The sequence below is a fragment of the Haliaeetus albicilla genome, chromosome 3, assembly GCF_947461875.1.
Source record: "Haliaeetus albicilla chromosome 3, bHalAlb1.1, whole genome shotgun sequence".
Lineage (NCBI taxonomy): Eukaryota > Metazoa > Chordata > Aves > Accipitriformes > Accipitridae > Haliaeetus > Haliaeetus albicilla.
Genome location: NC_091485.1, coordinates 24,785,803 through 24,805,320, shown reverse-complemented (window position 1 = coordinate 24,805,320; position 19,518 = coordinate 24,785,803). Strand labels below are relative to the sequence as shown.

General features: G+C 38.5%; 1 protein-coding gene across 2 annotated transcripts in view; it reads right to left on the bottom strand.

The window, feature by feature from the left end:
• Positions 1 to 19,518, bottom strand: part of YES1 (YES proto-oncogene 1, Src family tyrosine kinase) — a 51,785-nt gene that overhangs the window by 13,632 nt on the left and 18,635 nt on the right. Inside the window, exons 2-3 of one of the 2 annotated variants that reach the window (XM_069779118.1) lie at positions 4,775 to 4,898; positions 3,688 to 3,960 (exon numbers count right to left, since the gene is read on the bottom strand). In XM_069779118.1, the coding sequence (XP_069635219.1) occupies positions 3,688 to 3,952 (265 nt within the window). In that variant the 5' untranslated portion in view covers positions 3,953 to 3,960; positions 4,775 to 4,898. The remainder of the gene's footprint in view (positions 1 to 3,687; positions 3,961 to 4,774; positions 4,899 to 19,518) is intronic. The other variant, XM_069779119.1, reaches the window with a different exon arrangement.

The following is a 19,518-nucleotide window of genomic DNA, read 5'->3' as shown; positions in this document are numbered from 1 at the left end:
CTAGGAAAAACAGAACAAAAAATCCCCACAGGAGGTTAAAGTAATTGATGTTTTTTTTCTGAAGTGTGATTTATGAACTGAAAATGAATTAGAATATTCCCTAGAAGTTAACAGTTCCTAATCTAAGTTAAAAATCAACACAGTTCTACCAGTTTTTGCCTGCATAACTATGTTACTGCATTATTTTGATGACAAAACCCGCTACATGGAGCAAGAAAATTGTGGGGATATATACCGTATTCGCACAAACAGAAACCAAATGTTACAGAAATAAACCATCCCCAGAGAGTTCTTCAGCAGATGAAGAAAATCAATACTCTCAAGTCACAATATCACAAGTTTTTAACTGCATATAAAGAAACTGGGAGACTCTAAGAACTTCAAAATAAACTGTACATCTAGAAAGATACTAATGTGGGAACAAGAGAAAGATTAATTCCTCTAGACAGTGTAGCACTAGTCAAAGTAATGGATTCAAATGTAAACCATGCAATAAAAGAATTATCAGTAATTATCAATATTTATGTACTCTTAATTATTTTTAAAGAAAGAACTGTAAAAGCTAACATATAATCCTTGGAAAGTTTGATTTCAGCAATTCAGCTACCATAAAACCTCTTTTTATTCTCACTCACAAAGGTTATTTATTTCATAGCAAACGATAACAAAATACTTAAGGAGAACAGCATCAGCACAAAATGTTTTAAACAAACAGATACTGCTCAAATGATTTTTGAAGTCTCTTGCAGCTGTTTACTTTGTGCATCACTGCAAGGTGATCTTGTTTAGCTATTTGTGGTCATAATACTTCCCTTAAAGTTTATCCTTTCATTAGGTCAGTATTCCCATCCTCTAAACAAGGACTGGTTTTGGAGAGAAGACTTTACTTTCTTGTTCAGCATGAGGATTACAGAGCACTAGTGCTTACAATGCTTCATGGAAGGCAAGAACAGCAGTCCATTTTTCTGTTTTGATTTTCAGTAATAGTCTATGAATTCCAAGTATCTGATGACTGAGGATGTGTAATACAGGAGCAGTGTGACTAACTCAGATTTTTTTTTTCTCCTTTCTGCTCTAGAGGAATAAAAGATGGCTCCACTCTTCCCAGCCTCACTACAGGCCACAATGACAACCATATCATCCCCTTGTCAGACATCACTGATGGACTGGGTAAGTACTACCGACACTTATGTCCTGTTTGACAAGCCCATCTATTCTCCTCTCTTGCAAAACAAAGGGCCACAGAATGTGATCCAGTGTTCTATTCATCACAGACAGAAAAAGCTTAGAGCCAGAAGAAGTTTTTCATCTTATACATTCATAAAAACATCCAATTTTGACTGATCTGAAAATTGGTACTGAATGTACCAGTTGCTGGTGCAATTTTTATTTAAAACAACAACAACAAAAAACCCCCCAAAACAACAACAAAAAAGTGTGTGTGTTTGTGGATGGGCTGGTTTTACAAAATGAGGACAAATTATTACATATGCAGTATCATTTTACTTGATTGCAAAATGATGGGGGTGTTCACCCAAATCAGTTTGCCTGGTGATAACTGAATCCACACTGATGAGATATTAGCCTATCTTTTCATGAGAAATCTCTCCTGTTGACTCTGGTCCAAGATATAACATGCTTAACTACCAGCAGGAACAGGGACAGGCAAGAGAAATTCCCTTCCGGTCTCTGCAGAAAAGGATTTGTGGTACACGCGGGGGGCCTACATCCCTGTTGTCTGGTAATGCCCAGGAGTGCCTGCATGCACTGCTGGAGGTTCCCACGTGAACAAAGAACCAGATCTACTAAGAAGAAATGCACAGAGTTTCTTGGAAGAGATGAAGATTTGTTTAAGCACAATAAACATTTTTTAGTGGAGCTAATGAATAAAAAGAAAAGCTGCCCTTATTTCATTTCTCCATATGTTCATCCAAAACAGCGATTCAGAGCTGGCTCAAAAATTTTGAGATAGGATAGATGCTCATTTTAATTATTTGGTTTTTAATGAATTCCCAAAAAGGGAATATGAGGTGATCATTACCCAGCAATTCATATTTGGTTTTCTGAATTGCTTCATGTCAAGGCCACAGTGAGTTTTCATGGATCTCAAATTTCTTGTGTTTAAAAGATTTTTAAATGCCACTGTAACAAAGCAAATATTTAAGCACTGTATTTGTGCTAATATTAGAGGTTTGTGGAAAGACTAGAAATAGACTAATAAGGAATTATTCACCGTGTTTTGTGAAGTGTCTGTGCAAAGCTTCTAGAATAAATTACTCTTTCCTTTCTTTCTCAAAAAAGAATGAATTACGGCTTCCTCTCAAAAATACCCAGAAAAACTAAGTGAACTACTGAGATTAGCCATGTGCACAAAATCAATGTGTATGTAATGAAGTTTTAAGATTTTCATATAAAGGTGGTTTTATAACATAAAATGTGTGTATTGCTTTAAAATGCTCTATCTTCAGAGACTATATCTCAGCGCCTAGTAAATTCTATTTTTACATTTTCAACTTTGGTTTTAATATGACCAACAACAATCAGAATTTTGCTGTTTTGTTTCACACATATTGTTCACATAGTAAAGTACACAGAATATACTGCATATCCTGTTTAGCTTTATAAATGAACAGATTCAATGTTGCATTAATATAAGTAACTTATAGGTAATCAAATAAGTCTGAAAAACAGTTTAAACTATACATTTCCTGAATTTGAAGTAGTTTTCATTTTGCACCTCTCTCCAAAAGTTTAAAGTCATTACCCCATGTGCATCCCTTCAATAGCTTAGAACTTCTACCACAATTTTATCAACTATTCCCATTAGCCTGTCATGGTTTAACCCCAGCTGGCAACTAAACGCCACGCAGCCGCTCACTTACTCCCCCCCACCCAGTGGGATGGAGGAAAGAATCGGAAGGAAAAAGGTAAAACTCGTGGGTTGAGATAAGAACAGTTTAATAGAACAGAAAGGAAGAAACTAATAATGATAATAACAACAATAATAAAATGACAATAATAATAATAAAAGAATTGGAATACACAAAACAAGTGATGCACAATGCAATTGCTCACCAATCGCCGACAGATGCCCAGTTAGTTCCTGAGCAGTGATCCCCCCAGTTTATAAACTGGACATGGTGTCACATGGTATGGAATACCCCTTAGGCCAGTTTGGGTCAGCTGCCCTAGCTGTGTCCCCTCCCAACTTCTTGTGCCCCTCCAGCCTTCTTGCTGGCTGGGCATGAGAAGCTGAAAAATCCTTGACTTAGTCTAAACACTACTCAGCAACAACCAAAACCATCAGTACGTTATCAACATTCTTCTCATACTGAGCCCAAAACATAACACTATACCAGCTACTAGAAAGAAAATTAACTCTATCCCAGCCACAACCAGGACACTGCCTTTAATAAGTCTTGAATTTCTCTGTGCTGTGATCCTACCCCCTGCCCACAAAACCAAAAGCCAAAACACCCAACACCCAAGCCCCAGTCACTAGTGAATATGGGCTGAATTATTACCTGAGCAATAAACATATTAGAAATCAGAAATCCCTAAAAGGCAATTTATTTTAAATTTGCAATTTATTTCTGTGTGACAAGGGGTATAGTATTTTTTTTTATATGGCTGTCAAGCTTTACTACTACTACTACTAACAGCAGCAGCATCTTATGTAACACTCACCTGTTAAAGTACTAGGATATGGACTTGGCACAGCTGAAAATGAAGATGATGCTCCTCCGAAGGGTGTCATTCCTGAGGGCCCTCCAAAAGGAGTCATGGAATGACTATTAAAATTAACTGCTGATCCCTTTATTGACGGTGACTGTGTTGCTTGGCTGGAGTCTGATCCATAATGGCTGACATGGGAAATAACAGGTTCTGGAGTATTATCAGTTCTGTATTTCATGGCTGGACCTTTATCTTCTTTGCTTTTAATGCACCCCATGGTCGCTTCTGTGAGAATGAGGGGAAAAAGTAAGTTAATCTCCATGTTCCGTCTTTTGATAGTTAACACAGAAGATTCCCCAAAAGTTGCTGAAAATGTTGATTTATTACTGGTTGAAAAAACCAAAACAACCCCAAGCAATTGCTCCCATGTGCAGTTTATAAACTCTGATGAAAAACTGCTCTGGAATAAAATCTAACGTCATTCCCAGACTAGAGAGGACATAATTATTTTCCCTTACAACACCACATACTAACAGCACATTTGGATTATTCTTCATCCCAGTTCCTTGGTGGACTGTAAATGGTAAAAAAGAAGAAGAAAAAAAAGAAAAAAAAAGAGGGAGTCAGGCAACAGACAAGGAAAAGACACTGAAGACTTCTATAGCAGGATGGAAGGGGAAACAAAGGTGACAAATCCTGAGTCAATTGTATGAAAAAAATCCAAAGCAATTACACAAAGAAAATGAGTGGAGCATTCCTGCTTTCTTTTTTAAGCACCTGTGCAATAAGGTCATGACCTGGTGATGGTATTACAAATAATATCTTTAAAGACGTAGAGAAGTTTTCATCCATTGCCAGCCCCCAAAATACAACTCAAAAACAAACCTGGCATATTCATGGCCACAGGATAGGGTTAAACTCTAAAGTCTAACTAGAGCTAGAAAAAAATTTAGGAGAGTAATTACAACATCTGTAGTGGTTTAGAAACTGAACTGTGCCCAGACAGGTTACAATCTATAGCCCTGACAGCCCAAGATTGCCACCAGCTCCCACTACAGGCAGACTGTGCCAGAGCTGGTTACTAGGGGGACACTATTACCCCCTGATGGAGGCAACCAGAGAGGAGACGTGTCATCAACAATTAAAATGGCTGCGTCTTAAGAAGCCACCATCTGCCATTTATCAGGTGGTGACAACTGATAGCAGGCCTTTTCTGGCTTACCCTGGTGGGGAAACAAATCAGGAAGAAAACAGGAGTCTCTATTAGATGCAGCACTAGTCTGGCATGAAAATTCCTGTATTCTTGGGGGAAAAAAAAGTTAAAAAATCTACTTTAACTTCAAAAGTAGAAACCTCCACAGAAATAGGGAACCAGTTAAAAAAAAAAAAATAAACAGCAGCAGTCTGAAAGCATTAAAAATACATCTTTTGATAACTAGAACAAGATTTTCATGGACTGTAACTAACAATTAGGGAAACACAGTGTTTCCCATTGTGTGCCTATCTATTTATTTCCTTTTCAGTTCTCTCTAACCTTGTTAACTATTCGAAACAGAAATAGGGAATAAAGTAAATCTTACTAAATAAATGCTGCCTTAATATAGTCACACTGAGAGAAACTAATGCCCTCTGTATAACTAACCATTACAATACTAAAGATCCTGTAATTTCCTCAAGAACTCCAGAAGAGTTCCTGCAAAGAAAGTGGTCCATAGCTGGTGAAACACCATATGAAATTTACTGCTCATAAAGATTAAGAATATTCACCCTGTCAATTCAGGCCCTAATGCTGTAATGTAATACAATTACTGGTGCAGAAACAAGCAGCAACAAAGTCAAATGACTGCCTTTTTACAAATCTTGTCTAAGAGTTTTACACAGAATAATGAACCATCACAAAAGCACACCTTAACTTTTTTATTTTTTTACTTCTAGTACTATTATTGCCAACTTACTAATTGTGCACAAATGTTAACAGAGCAAGACTCAAATACATGCATGAAGAATGTAGTGTGTCTAAATACTTTACAAAAGATGCCTTACAAGCTACAGTAGAAAAGCCAGTTATTAATTCACAATATAAGTCAACCAAGCAGCCAATCACGTCCTTTTAATTTCTCTACCACTGCAAATAGACATTGTAATTTCAATCACTTTTTTTTGGCCACGTGGCTGCCTATTGTGAATTCTTGCCTTACTTTGAGGCCTATGTCTTTGATTCTGTTTAAAAAACCGCAATCAAAGTTTTCTGCTAGCACTGAATAGAAGTCCAATCACCTTTGCAAAAATGTCTTTGCTAATAGCACTGATTCCTTGCCTTCAGCTGAAAGTTAAGCATCACGCATGATTCAAAAGTCCAGCACACTACTTAATGTTAATAAAGTAGATTAAAAGGGAAATGTATGGACATTTGTACGATTACATGTTCATCAGAAATATTTATCCTCCCTTACTTGTGGCATTTGGTTAACTTATAACAGGCTGATAAGACTTCAAGATTTAAAAAAAAAAAAAAAAAGAAAGGATAAAAACCAATTTACCAAGTCTGGTAAAACTGCTGGATTCTGCCCACGGTATTGCTGATTTGATTAAATGGCCAGTGACAAAGCTACCCTGCAGTTACAACTGCTATCACCCATACGTGCTTACCCACTTAAGCTGTGGTTAGCAGCAAGAAATTACCATTGGTACAGTTCAGTGCCTCAAAAAAAAAAAAAAAAAAAAAGAGCCCTTATTGAAGACCTGAATTCTTTCTAGAGAAATAAAGTCAGCCTCTCCCTTGCTTCTCCCCTCCCCAGCCACTTCACTGTTAAGGTAATCTTCTTTCAGGGGTTAAAGAGATTAACAACAGAGATTCAATCAGCACTTCAAAGAGAAAGACATTCAGAAACAAGCAGACAAAAATTTAAAAGCTCTACTTTTATAACTGCATACCCACAAAACAAAATTAAGGAAGTAAACTCGTTGGCTTTAAAAGTCAAAAACATAGGTGGAAATTACTATAAAACACTGTATGCATTTATGAGGAGGAATTAGAGGAATGAGGGGAGGGAAGATGACATAAACCAAGAGTGAGTAGCAGGGAAGGGAAAAATGATTGCTCACCATATGGGGGGGGGGGGGGCAGAACCCAATGACCTATTACTGTTTAGTCTTGTAATAAATTACTGGATAAAGAAAAAAAAATCCCTAAGCAGCTGGTATGCAATGTTGGATTTGATTATTCTGGTACTGCATTTGGTATCAAAAATGTATGTAACTGAAATAAATTTACCACTATTTTCATCACCCTTTGTCTGACTAGCAACTATTAAGGAACACATTTCTGTCATAAAATTCTTGGCGCTCTTTCTGAGGCACTGAACCCTTTTTAGGAATAGCTACAGATGAGAAGTTCCTGTCTGCTCTGTAGAAGTCCATCTATTCAAAGAAATGCTGGCCTAAGGTATGTTATTCACAAGCACTGACTTCCCACTAGTTAAATCATTATTTTAGACTAGACTGGTGTCTGAAGCAAACTACTTGAGTAACTTCAGCAGCTTGTTCTTTCTTTGAAACAGTACTCTCCTATTGGTTCTGATCAGCATGCCCATGCGTTTGATGGGGGGGTAAGGAGTCAGCTTGCTGAAGGTCTATCAGGAAACCATGTTCAGAAAGGCATGGACTAAAAGCACAGATGTCTTGTTCCACTTTCTAGATGAAACCAATCCTATGTTAGAATGTTTTCAAGAAGAAACAGAAGCTAAAATGATTACTGGAAGGACAGCTGAAGGTTAGCAGGATGCCCACAAAAATCAACAGAAGAATGAGACTCCTCCAGGAAGTAGTCATCAAATGAGATTTTAGTGACATCTAATTTGACTTGGGCTTTTTGGAGAAGTCCCACAAAGGGCAAAAGTTCATTGTCATTCAATACTCTACAAACACCTCAGACAATGACAGAGGACCCTTAATAACCCCTCTGCCAAACAAGAGAGCTCCACGAAAGTCAATGCTGCCCTCTTTTCTTCCCAATTCCTTTTTATAGCAGAGTGCTGGACTATGAGGAAAGCTTTGCTCAACAACAATTGAAAAGTGGGGTCAGTAAAGCCTTTGGTTTTTTTTTTTTTCTGCTTTCCTTTCAGAAAGATGACCTACCAGCCCAAGAAAAATGAGTTTTTCCTCAAGAGCCACCATATCCTAGGATACTGACAAACAGTTCCCTTGGGGTGTCTGCGGCCTCATCCATCCAGCCCAGAGAGGTAGGTGTCACAAGGGAACTACTCGTTCATCCAATGCATCTTTGCTCTTTCCAGTTGATAGTTACAGAAGTTATCTACTCATTGGTTCCTTGGGACACAAGGTTCTTGGGAGTGCTTCAAGAAAGGTCTCCTACTGGTGTGGAGAAAGATGCTAGAGCTTTCTTTGAAAGAGGTGATTTTAACGCAGGTGGATAAACTGACAATCTATTACAGCTAGCTGCCTCAGAGCAAAGCAGTCTGCAAATACTCAAAAGGGCTAGATCTTAGCCTCTGAAACCCTGAAGACCAAAAGCTGGGAGAGCCTCACATTTGTTTCACTTGCTGTAATGAACTTGATAACAAAACCCATTCACTAGAAAAAAACAAGAAAAATTAGTTTTCTCTTGGGGCCAACTGGAGGTACTCTTCTCATCTTGCACTTCTGTTATGATACAGCATATCCCCATGTGCCTTCTGGAGACTTTGTCATGATGTAAGACCAGCTGCACATAGCTGTTCTGATGTACCGCAAAGGGAAAGACACTCAGGGAGTTGTTCTCTTTTCAACCGCTAGACTAAACCAGGTACTAAAACCATACAAGAACTAAAGGGTAGAGCAAAAGAAAAATCACTAAGGGGAAGGGCAGGTTGCAACGCTTCTTTTTTCCATTCCTTTTGATTACTGAATTTCAGTTCATACGGCCAAAACCAGCACATAACTCATTTTTCACTAAGAAAAAAGAGTCAAGTTAGAAGAACAAGCAAGTCAAATCTCTTTCCAGAAGGATAAAATAAGACTGCAAATATCCTCCTGCCTAAAAACAACAACAAAAAAACCCTGAAAAACACCCTTCCCCCCCCATGCTACATAACATAAAAAAGAATTTCATTTCAGGTTCACAAATTGCTAATAAAAAGACAAAAAAAACCATTGAAGATTTCCACTGCTACTCTACCTTCACTACACAGTGTTAGCAAAAAAATAAATTGTTTCTGTCAAGAAAAGAAGTACATTCACTTCTCAAATGTGAAACAAATGTCTTACAAAAAGGTCCTCTTTCAACTAAAGTCATGATTTAAAGTTATTAAAATTTCATGCAATTGATGAAGACAGGATATTCTGTGGAAAGTTCGCTAATAGATCCATTAGCTGACAGCTGACTCTTTCCTCAAAAATGTGCAGAGCTGACTCCATATGTCACTGGAGATGTGCAACCTATACTAGCTTTTCATACATTAGGCAAACAATACAGAGCATCTGCCAAACAGCTGGTTTCAGCTGAAGGTATTGAAAACTCATTTATTAGAAGTGATACAGGCTGAAAGAAGTGGAGATAACCAGAAAAGAGGCTAACTACTCCTCTGGCCAATACTATAACATCCAACTAATTCAGTCCACCTTTAACAGGTCACTGCTTTGGTATGAAAATATAGGTGGGCTTTCTTGTCTACAAAGCAACCGACCGTGTTTGTAAAGGAAAATAAACTAAAGAATTGTCCTGTGTTCTTTGCAGAGTAGATGCAATTTTTTAAAAATTATGCAGTTTTTATCATATGAGATATTTTATCTTTTATGAGCTGTCATAAATTGCAGAGTTTGCTTACTTTACCACGAACAACTCATGGCATTTTACAGAATGGTGTTCTACTGGATTCGGTTTTATAATTAGCAATAACATTAGTGTAACGAGACCTTAGAAAGTCTGTATCATTACACATTTAAAGTGCAACTGACATGACCTTGTAATTAATGATCTATTACAGAGCAAAAAGTGAAGATAAAGGAAGAAGCATAAAAAAAAAAAGACACCGAAGCAAGGATTTTGGTTACTAAAATTTCAATGTTTACCATACATCTTCACACAGTTCTACCCCCAAAAATAACTACAAAACAGCACTATTAGACCTTAGGTTGCCGATACACTAAAAATATATTTTAAAATAAAGAAACACCCTCTTTATCACTGACCAATGTAATCTGAAATTTTGATCCTAATGTTTCTACAGACCAAATCCTGCTTTTATCATGACTACACAAACATATTCAAGGAAAAATTCTGGGGCTGCTGTGGTAATGCTTTTGATTTCATAGAAGCAGAACAAACCCCAGACTGTTTGCTAATAAAGCTACAGCTAGCAAACCCAACGCAGCAAACAGAGGACTGTACAAACAGAGAAAAAAACAATGAGTATGAAGTTGCTTTTCTAGTTGTACATTTTGTATTTCAGAGTTAAAAGCTGTTGTAAATACTACACATTGCTGTTCTAGTTCATGTTTTTTTACAGGAACCAGAACCTTAAATTTGCATTAAATTAACAATTGAGACTGATCATTCTACTGTAGGAGCTAGTTACCTGGCTGACAAGATCATTACAACAACTGTACTCTGAAGAAATACCAGATCCCAAAACTACCTGGAAAATTAGGATAAGCAGGAATTGCATAAAAAAGAGTAAAGGCCTTCAATCCTTCATGTCCTTCCATGATTTCTTGACTTTTTTTTTTTGGAGTGGAAAACAAGAATTTTGATGGAAGTATGCTTCCTCTGAGGTTTGAACAGGTTGGACGTGGGAAACTTGCTCAGATTATCAGACTTTGGACATCGTACCTATGAAGGAGACTGAGGATTTCCAGTCCTCCAGTTTGAATTGTCCCAGACAAAGGCTTCCCTCCTGAAGAAACACCTACTGTCAGTTTTGGAACTAACAGGTAGGAGATGGAGCTGCCCCAGCAGGCAGAACAACCCTCGTACCAATCCACACCAGGCCCTACCATCCGACTGCAATGTCCCATTGGATGCCAGGTTACAAAGTTGAAGGAGAAATTAACTACTGCAACAAGTTCTAACAAAAAAAGTGGAATTAAGGATTATCAGTGAGGCAAAGTCAGGAGAGATGTGAGCATTCCATTTTGCCTCTCAGTCACATCTTCCTTTTATCTGGACCAAACATGTAGGATCTCCTCCCACTTACTCTGTATTTGGACAGCTGAATCTGGAGAGGCGGTCTTTAAAATGAAAGACAGGGAAAGGCTGCAGGAGCATATTGGAGACAATGATCATGTCATGGATGATGTGTGGCTGGCTCTGCAAAATACACACTCATAAAATTGTGTGTGTTTATAACCAGAGTTTCACCTATGCTATCTGAGATAGTGCAGATTTCCTTTGACCAGATGTTGTATGCAAGCATAGCAAAAGGTGGCTTTTCCAATTAGACTAGTAAGTGGTCAGGAAAGACAGCCTAGAGGTGGAAGAAAGCAAGCCTCCTGTAATTTTAAAGACTTTTCTAATCGAAGATCTAGTTCAGTATCCTGTCTTCAATAGTCTCTGTCTCCTTTGTCTCTAACAAGGAGAACTTCCTTCACCATGGGCCTGGGCATGGACTTTGACAGTGAATAGGGTTGCCCCTTTGCAGAATGAGTAACCAGCAGGAGACACCTTGGAAGATGAAAGGAGCAAGATGAGCACAGACTGCTCCAACCTCCACCAATCTGTAGCTCAGAAAGTCCACAGTCAGATGGAGACTAAGGACTCAGCCACATGAGAAAAGTCCTACAGGTGGACCTAGCTTATGAATTTAAACTAATGTAGTTATTGTTGATGCAACGTCTGCACAGGATTTGCATTCCAGTCTGAGTATGTCTTGAATTGTTTTATGCTGCCTGGTTTAAGTCAGAATAATCATATCCCAGAAGATAAAAAGTTATTACTATAATGATACATATTTAAACATTGTAACTTTCTGTTCTAGAGAAGGCTTCTGAAAACCCACAGGAGGTGAGTGTTGTAGCCAAGACCTGGACTGAGATCTTCCAAGTGCGACTGTAGTGGCCTGACTTCTAGTCTGATACACCTGCGCAAGCCTTCCTCATCAAAGCTGTTCAAGCACCTGAAAAAACACACATCTATCATCAACCTCCTTGTCTTCTGGTTGCTCACATGAGCAGTCTCCACTTCAGCTGGAAGCTGCCTACCCCCTGTGCAAAGCAACAGAAAGCACAAAAGAAAGAAGATGCTGGGTGGAAAAAACAAACAAAAAAATACCCAACACCGCAAAGCCACCTGCAGTAGGCACAGAGCCTAGCTGGGGGTACCTGACTGACAGCCAGAGGGAGCTGCTTCTAACTTCCAGAGCAGAGCAAATATGTCAAATTTAAATGTTTAAACTTCATTTAAAAAAAACCCTTACCAACTGCTAAATAGAATTTCCACTTTAAGAAAGTTTGTTTTCAGGATCTATTCTGAATTTTCGGTGAAGTCAGCATATTGTTAACATCCAGAAAGAGGAAAAAATAATTTGTGCTTTTGCACATCCAACAAAAAACCTGCCCACAAACCTAAGGCAGGTGATGCAAAATACACGACACTGATGGATTAATTTTCTGTATTCTGGCAGTCAAGATCATAAGGGAGAGATTAACTAAAATATCAGAATTACAAAAGCAATTTTATGTGCTGAAATATATAATACATATACATGAGACCATTTTTAAAATTTTAGAGTTACAATGTCTAGCCATACAATTTCAAGCCTTTACCACACAGAGACAGTTTATCTGACAACAGATACCACAGACAAAACAACCAATATCTTGTCTAGACAGCATTACTGCTGCTGCATTGTCTTGAATGTTTAAGTACACAGTCAATAAATAAATGCAAGAAGAGGACAATTTCTTTTTTTTCAGTGTAAGAGCTATTTTTATTAATTTGTAAATAATTACAATTATCTTAAAAACTAGAAGTCTGATATAGTCAAGAAGTCTGGCCAAAAGATTGTTTCAGATTACAGTAAAACGCATGTCATACTTTGTCAAAGCTATCTAGCCCATTTCAGACAGGATTTAGAAACCAATTTATAAATACAAAGATTTTGTTTTCATCAAATCCTATTTGGAAAACAACAAAACGTATGCCTGGTTTTCACACGTTCAGTTTTCAACCATTCTATTTAAGTATATTATTTCCCCCCAAAATGTCTCCAAAAGTTATTTTAAAAGCAACTTTTAAATATTGTTTAGTAAAGTCAACTAACATTGTTTTCTGGGTCTCACAGCAGGAAGCATGCAAACTGCCTTCCCAAGGGACATCTGCATCACAGAAAAAGTAAAGTAAAACTTGCACAGTAGAAGAACAATTTGCAGTATTTTTGTTCTGAAAAATTCTATGAAAATTTAAGAAGTAATTTCTTTCAAAGTTCAACTATGAACTACATATGAAAAATGGACTACAACATTTGCAAGCTCCCTGAAATTCAGAGATACTGAAATTCATATGAATCTATAGTATTTTTCATCTTCTCAGCTGGGCATACAGCTGAAGTGGCAATTAAATTTTAAGATGACAGAGGAATTCAATATCAGCCAGAATCCAGTTTCAACTTCATTTAGTGAACTTAAAAATATGAAGGAAAGGAACAGTCACAGGAACTTAAAAGATGAATCAAAAAAGACCCTGTAATAAATGACTATTATATCCACCCCATTATAGCACAGGAACACTTCTAGGGAATCTCATGGAACTTTGATGTAATTTATTTGGTGTGTGTTTGACACACTGTTACTTTACATTTGCACATACCTGCTTTGTAGAGATGAATTTTCCTAGCTACTGTTTGCCAAATGTCACCCTAAGTTGAAAGTAAATTCTCCTTAATTCTGAATGCTATTTTACCTGAATATAATTGACGATTAGCATGTTAAAAAAAATCAGTAATTAAAGCATTTTAATCCAATTTCTGACAAAATGTTGCCACTCATTTATTCAAGGACCATATACCCAGGCCTCCTTAAGCAATTACCTGTTTGCTGAACAACAGGAATTTCAAGAAGCCAGCTGAAAAATACCAACCTTTTGACTAAAACAAAAAGTAAAAATATGTATAAACAATTACAACTGTTCTTCATGATTCAATAACTTGTGTTTTCCTTTGTACACAAAAACCAAGTGAAAAGTACAATTAAATTGTAAAGAAATTCAAAATTAAACAAACAAACAAAAAAAGTAAGATGACACCTGCTAAATAACACCTGTATTAAAAGGGAAGAGCTGGATGAAGTTTTAACTAAACAAGAGTTACTACCCTAATAGCTATCATGACTGCTGTTCTATTGCTTTCTATACTGACAGACGTAATACTGTTCATAGGCAAAATGACCAGGAGAAATTACCTTAATTAACTTGTCAGGCGTCTTGCACAATAGAGGCCATAGGGCTGCCCTAAATTAATTTCTCTTTTAAGGTTTTGAATGTACACACATGCTCAAATTCAAAGTGACCTGTTATGAAAAGTTCACCCACACTGGACAAGTCCTAAATTTTAAACACAGTAATCACTAAAAGTACATGCCTCATGTCCCATCTGAATTTAATGCCAACATCCAGGCGGCAATCTTGTTACACCTTTGCCTTGGAGCCCTACCAGCACCCCGTTTCTGTTCCCTGTGTAAGCAAGCAGATCATGGCTCTCTTTAACCTTCCCCTTGGCAAGACTGATGCAGTCCCACTAGACTCCAGTCTAGCAAGTGCCTTTCCAGTCACTCAACAACCTCATTTTCTCCAAATGCCTCCCATTAACAGGGATCACCAGGAACAGACATGGTATTCCAGGTAAGGGATATCTCTTAATCCTTCTTTCACAGAATCACAGAACAGTTTAAGTTGGAAGGGACCTTCACAGATCATCGAGTTCCAGCCCCCATGGCCACAGGCAGGGACATCTTCACTAGATCAGGTTGCTCAAAGTCCCATCTCACCCAACTTGGAACACTTCCAATATTGTGGCAGGCACAACTTCTCTGGGCAACCTCTTCCAGGGTCTTGCTACCCTCATCCTAATAAATTTCTTCCTTATATCCAATCTAAATCTACCCTCTTTCAGTTTAAACCTGTTACCCCTTACCCTGTCACTACAGGCCCTAGTAAAAAGCCTGTCCCCATCTTTCTTATAAGCCCCCTTTTATATATTGAAAGGCTGCAGTAAGGTCTCCCCGGAGCCTTCTCTTCTCCAGGCTGAACAACCCCAACTCTCAGCCTGTCCTCACAGGAGAGGTGTTCCATCCCTCTGGTCATTTTTGTGGCCCTCCTCTGGACCCGCTCCAAGAGGCCCATGTCTTCCCTGTGCTGAGGACCCCAGAGCTGGAGGCAGCACTCCAGGTGGGGTCTCACCAGAGCAGAGCAGAGGGGCAGAATCCCCTCCCTTGACCCGCTGGCCACGCTGCTCTGGATGCAGCCCGGGGTACGGCTGGCTTTCTGGGCTGTAAGCGCATGTTGCCGGCTCACGCCCAGCTTTTCATCCACCAGTGCCCCCAAGTCCTTCTCCACTGGGCTGCTCTCAATCCCTTCATCCCCCACCTCGTATTGATACCGGGGATTGCCCTGACCAAGGTGCAGGACCTTGCACTTGACCTTGTTGAACTTCATGATGTTCACACAGGCCCATTTGAGACTCTAGCACTTATTTTGGCAGCAGCCACTGTCCCTTACGAGTCTCAGGTCTTTTTCAGTACTGCCCTAGAACAGAAATTTCCACATCCTGAAAGCATGGCCCACATCCTTTTTGCTACAAGTATGATAATTTTCTGTATTAAACAGGCATGACTCAACTGGATTACTCCAATCATGGAGCTGTGAGACAAATTTGGGGAAAAAAAAAAAAAATCTATCACTCCTCTGAAAACAGAGACAACAGGACACAGTAAGAATCTCACCATTACCCTGCCCAGGGATTCTTACAGTTATCTCCAATACTCCATTGCCCTGTTCATCATCTACCCCGCAAGCACCTGGCAATGTTTTACAACATGCATGGAGCTCAGCCACGCAGTTCTACCTTCCAAGCTCATCTGCTTCTGCAGGAGAAAGACATTTCTGCTGCACCTCCAGCAAGCAGACTGCAGAAGGAAAACATCCACCTTCTTCTGGTCTTGGGAGGCAAAACTGGCTTATTTGTAGGTTACAGTCACTTGCCCTAGGTCAGGGTTGGCTCCTGCAAAGTAGGTGTATCCTCTGTCTTCAACGGAAAAGTTTTGTTCCAAATGTAGGCATTTTGCTAATGATTTTGTGATCCCGCTACCAAAAAACCCAAACCAAAAGAAAACCCACTTTAATTCTTTGCTTTCAAAAGCAAGGTGTTACTTTACCTCATGTTCATGTTGTTCCATTTGCTTAAGGAATCAAAATATTCAACTCTTTCCAGCTCCGGACTAGCTTAAGGGTGACATGTACAGGTGTACCAAGCCTGCAATGATGGCATGTAATGGAAAACCACAGAACATTCACTTACTATTCCTTGATTTTCCTTTAGACTCATATTCCACTGATTTTTCCTCTACCGCTTAAAACTGTTGAAAGGGCTTTAAACACAGTTCATAAAAGCCCTTCTGAAAAAGATGTCAAAGACAAACTTTTCCTGAGGGTGTTCTTATTTGATGGAGCAAAACAAAGGAGAACCATCTCAGCATTTCCTGTGATGGGGAGGCTTATCAAAATACAGCTCAAAAAAATGTTCAAGTCTTCAGACATCTTCTAAGGATATGTTAAAGATGACATCAGTTTTCTGTTCATCTTTTTAAAAGGTTTTCCATATTAGGCAATGGGCCTTCCCTCTAATTCAGCATTTTCCAGCTCAGGTTACTCCCTACCATGCAGGCAATACAATCCAAGCATGAACTAGCCAGCAGCATGTAACACATTATCAGTCACTACTCTCCAAAGATGTGCAAAGCGAACACAATTGATAACTTTGATAAGTTAGCCACTGTACAGGATACAAAATAAAACAGGAATAGACAAGAAAATGGTGTGAAGAGGAGACTGAAGAGATGCTACAGCAACTACTGGAGTGCTACCAGTTCTCTTTAAAAGAGAGAATATTAGTAATCAAAGAACAAAGAAAAGCGCAATAGAAAGTAGTTTTGACATATTTTGTGTAGGTAAATACTGTTAACCTACAATAGGGTACACCACAGCACAAAAACATCCTTTGGTTTTTATCAACAGGTTCAGATAACGCTCTTCTAAATAGGTAAGTAAAATGCCTTGGCCATTTTGTGTTCGCAACCACTCTGGCACCTTGTTTTCAGGAGTACACAATGTATACTTAAAGATTCTCTTCAGGCTAAATAACTACTCTTTAGTAGCAAATTTTCTTGTTCCTAACCAGTAAGCAGAACTTTTAGCAATACTCTTTTGACTCCAAAAATATTGCCAGGAGGAAGTACAATTTCCATTTTAATTAAATGTTAATGGTAGAAACATTGAAGGGTAGGCGAAAGATATTAGGGATTCAGCAGAAGACTGCATGTCAGACAACTTATTCCTGAGTAACTTCCATGAGTTATTCAAATTTTGGTCACAGGTCAGAAGGATTTAAGTTATGAGTAATAATGAAGGAAACAACAAATTAACAATATTTTAAAAGAATTAATGCTGCCTGATAAAAACATTGCAATGACAGAACTTCTCATCTTCAAAAATTAGCAGCATGCTTAAAAGAGCTGAAATATGTACCTTGCTGCAGATTTCACAAGCTCCAACTGAAAATGTCAATAAAAGCAAGTATTTATTGAAAACAAATTTAAAAGATACAAACATTTTAAATAATTCTATTTTATCATGTTCCCATAAAACAAAAGAAAGGGAAGAAAGCTTTGTTCCATGTCTCTCCTGGAGAGTGCGGGAGAGGTATTTTAAGTCCTTTTACGTGGTTTTCTTATTCATTTCAGTGTTTTGGTTCTTCTCATACTAATCTAAACCAATGGTTTACAAATATGTAAAAACTCATATTTCTCACTTCTCACAAGCTTAAATAGGAAGCTGTATCTGAAAGAAAGTTAGAGGTGTTCCCTATCCAGCAGAAATGGGATTTCTTTCCTAAGCCTCAAATCTTCTAAACTTAGAAAATTCCTTAAGTCCTCACCGGTTTTATAAACTTAATGCTTCTAAATGTCATCTTTCAAGCAGGAAGCAATGCAGTACTATCATCCCACATCCCACTAACCATCCCAGGTTAGCTTTAAGAATCAATTTTGTATATTTTTTAAAGAGTCTTCTAGACTAAACATGAAATGAATCTGTTGAAAAACAGGTTCTGCTGTTTAGAGCAATTTGTGGACTGCTTGCTGTCAGAATCCACTGCTATTCACAAAGAATAATACTAAGACTGATAACCGTGAGGCTGAGCAGAATTAGAAGTAAACACCCGTACCTTCAGCCACTAGAGGAGCAGCATAGTTCACCGGTGACAGGTCTGACAGGTAAGATGTGCACAATACAGCACGTAACCCCACATATACAATAAGAAGAAAGGAAAAACCAGAAGACAATAACTTCCTTGGAACAGTCTATAGGGAAGGAATAGGCAGCACTTCATATTCCTACCAAATACTGATTGTAACTCAACATGAAGAAGGGATGTTGTCCTCAAGCAAAGTCCTACCCGGTATCAAGTGAAGAGGTCAGCAATTGCTCCTTATCACACAAACTGACAGGTTTGCATTTTGTGCTTATACAACAGCCAGCATTAAACTGCCAGACTAGGGATGGGGAGAATTATCCAGCCATTCCCAATTGGAAGAGACTACTGGGGTTTTTTATATCCCCTCTTGCAGGGAAGGTATTTTTTTCTAGGAGTGCCTGGCAACTTCTATTTGACAAATGCTCTGCTAGTGTTAAGGGCTGGCGATGTGCTTCATCTGTCCTCATATCTTCCTGTAGCATGTCATAGCTGTGACTTCTGACTTCTACTATTTTTGTTAGAGAGCTGAGAACTGTTTTAGATATGTGTCGGTACAAGTAAGGAGTCCACCTGGTATCTGTACAGCATCCACGTCTCCCAGTTAGGAACCCCAATAACCCTTCAGTTCCAAGATTCCAACCAGTGATCTTCCCTAAGCTCCTAGTGAGGAGCTCCTCTTCACACCATGTTTGTATCTGGTGGAGGAAAATGTTCGAAGGATACAGGTTTCTATGATATACATAACCTGAAATGTTGTTCTAATCCCAAACTACTTTTCTAGAATGTTCAGGCTGACGTAGGAAATAAACAAATACTTACTTTAACGTAAAAAACCCCCAAACCCAAAAAACTTGACAGAGTTTCATCAGCCTTCGCTGTATAACTGAACATAAGTATAATTAATAGGATAGAAAAATAAAAGTGGTACAATAGCAGTGGGATTCTTAATAACTTCTTGGTTTCAATTCAGGTATAAGGATAAAGTCTGATGGCAGGACTTGATCAGTGTGATCAAGACGATAAAGTTGCCACAAATTATGACATAAAAAGCAGAGATCCCAAAAGGAAAGAAAGAGGAAAGAACAGGAGATTGCCACTGACAGGAATCAAGACCTATAAACAGGAAAAAAATGAAGGGGGGGGGGGGGAATGAAGAGTTTTCAAGCATGACAGAGTGAGCAAGCATGGCACAGCATGAAAAGTAGTTAAAAAGGATACCAGCCATTCCAAGTGTCTGCTCCAGACAAGCAGAAACAAAAATTAAGGAAGGTATCTGCACTGCCTACCTTCTGGTCCTGAAAATTTGAAGGCTGGATCACCTTACACAGGCTTCCTGTACAACCAGTGGAAAGGCACAGGCTCCTCTAGAGGAGCAGTGATTTTA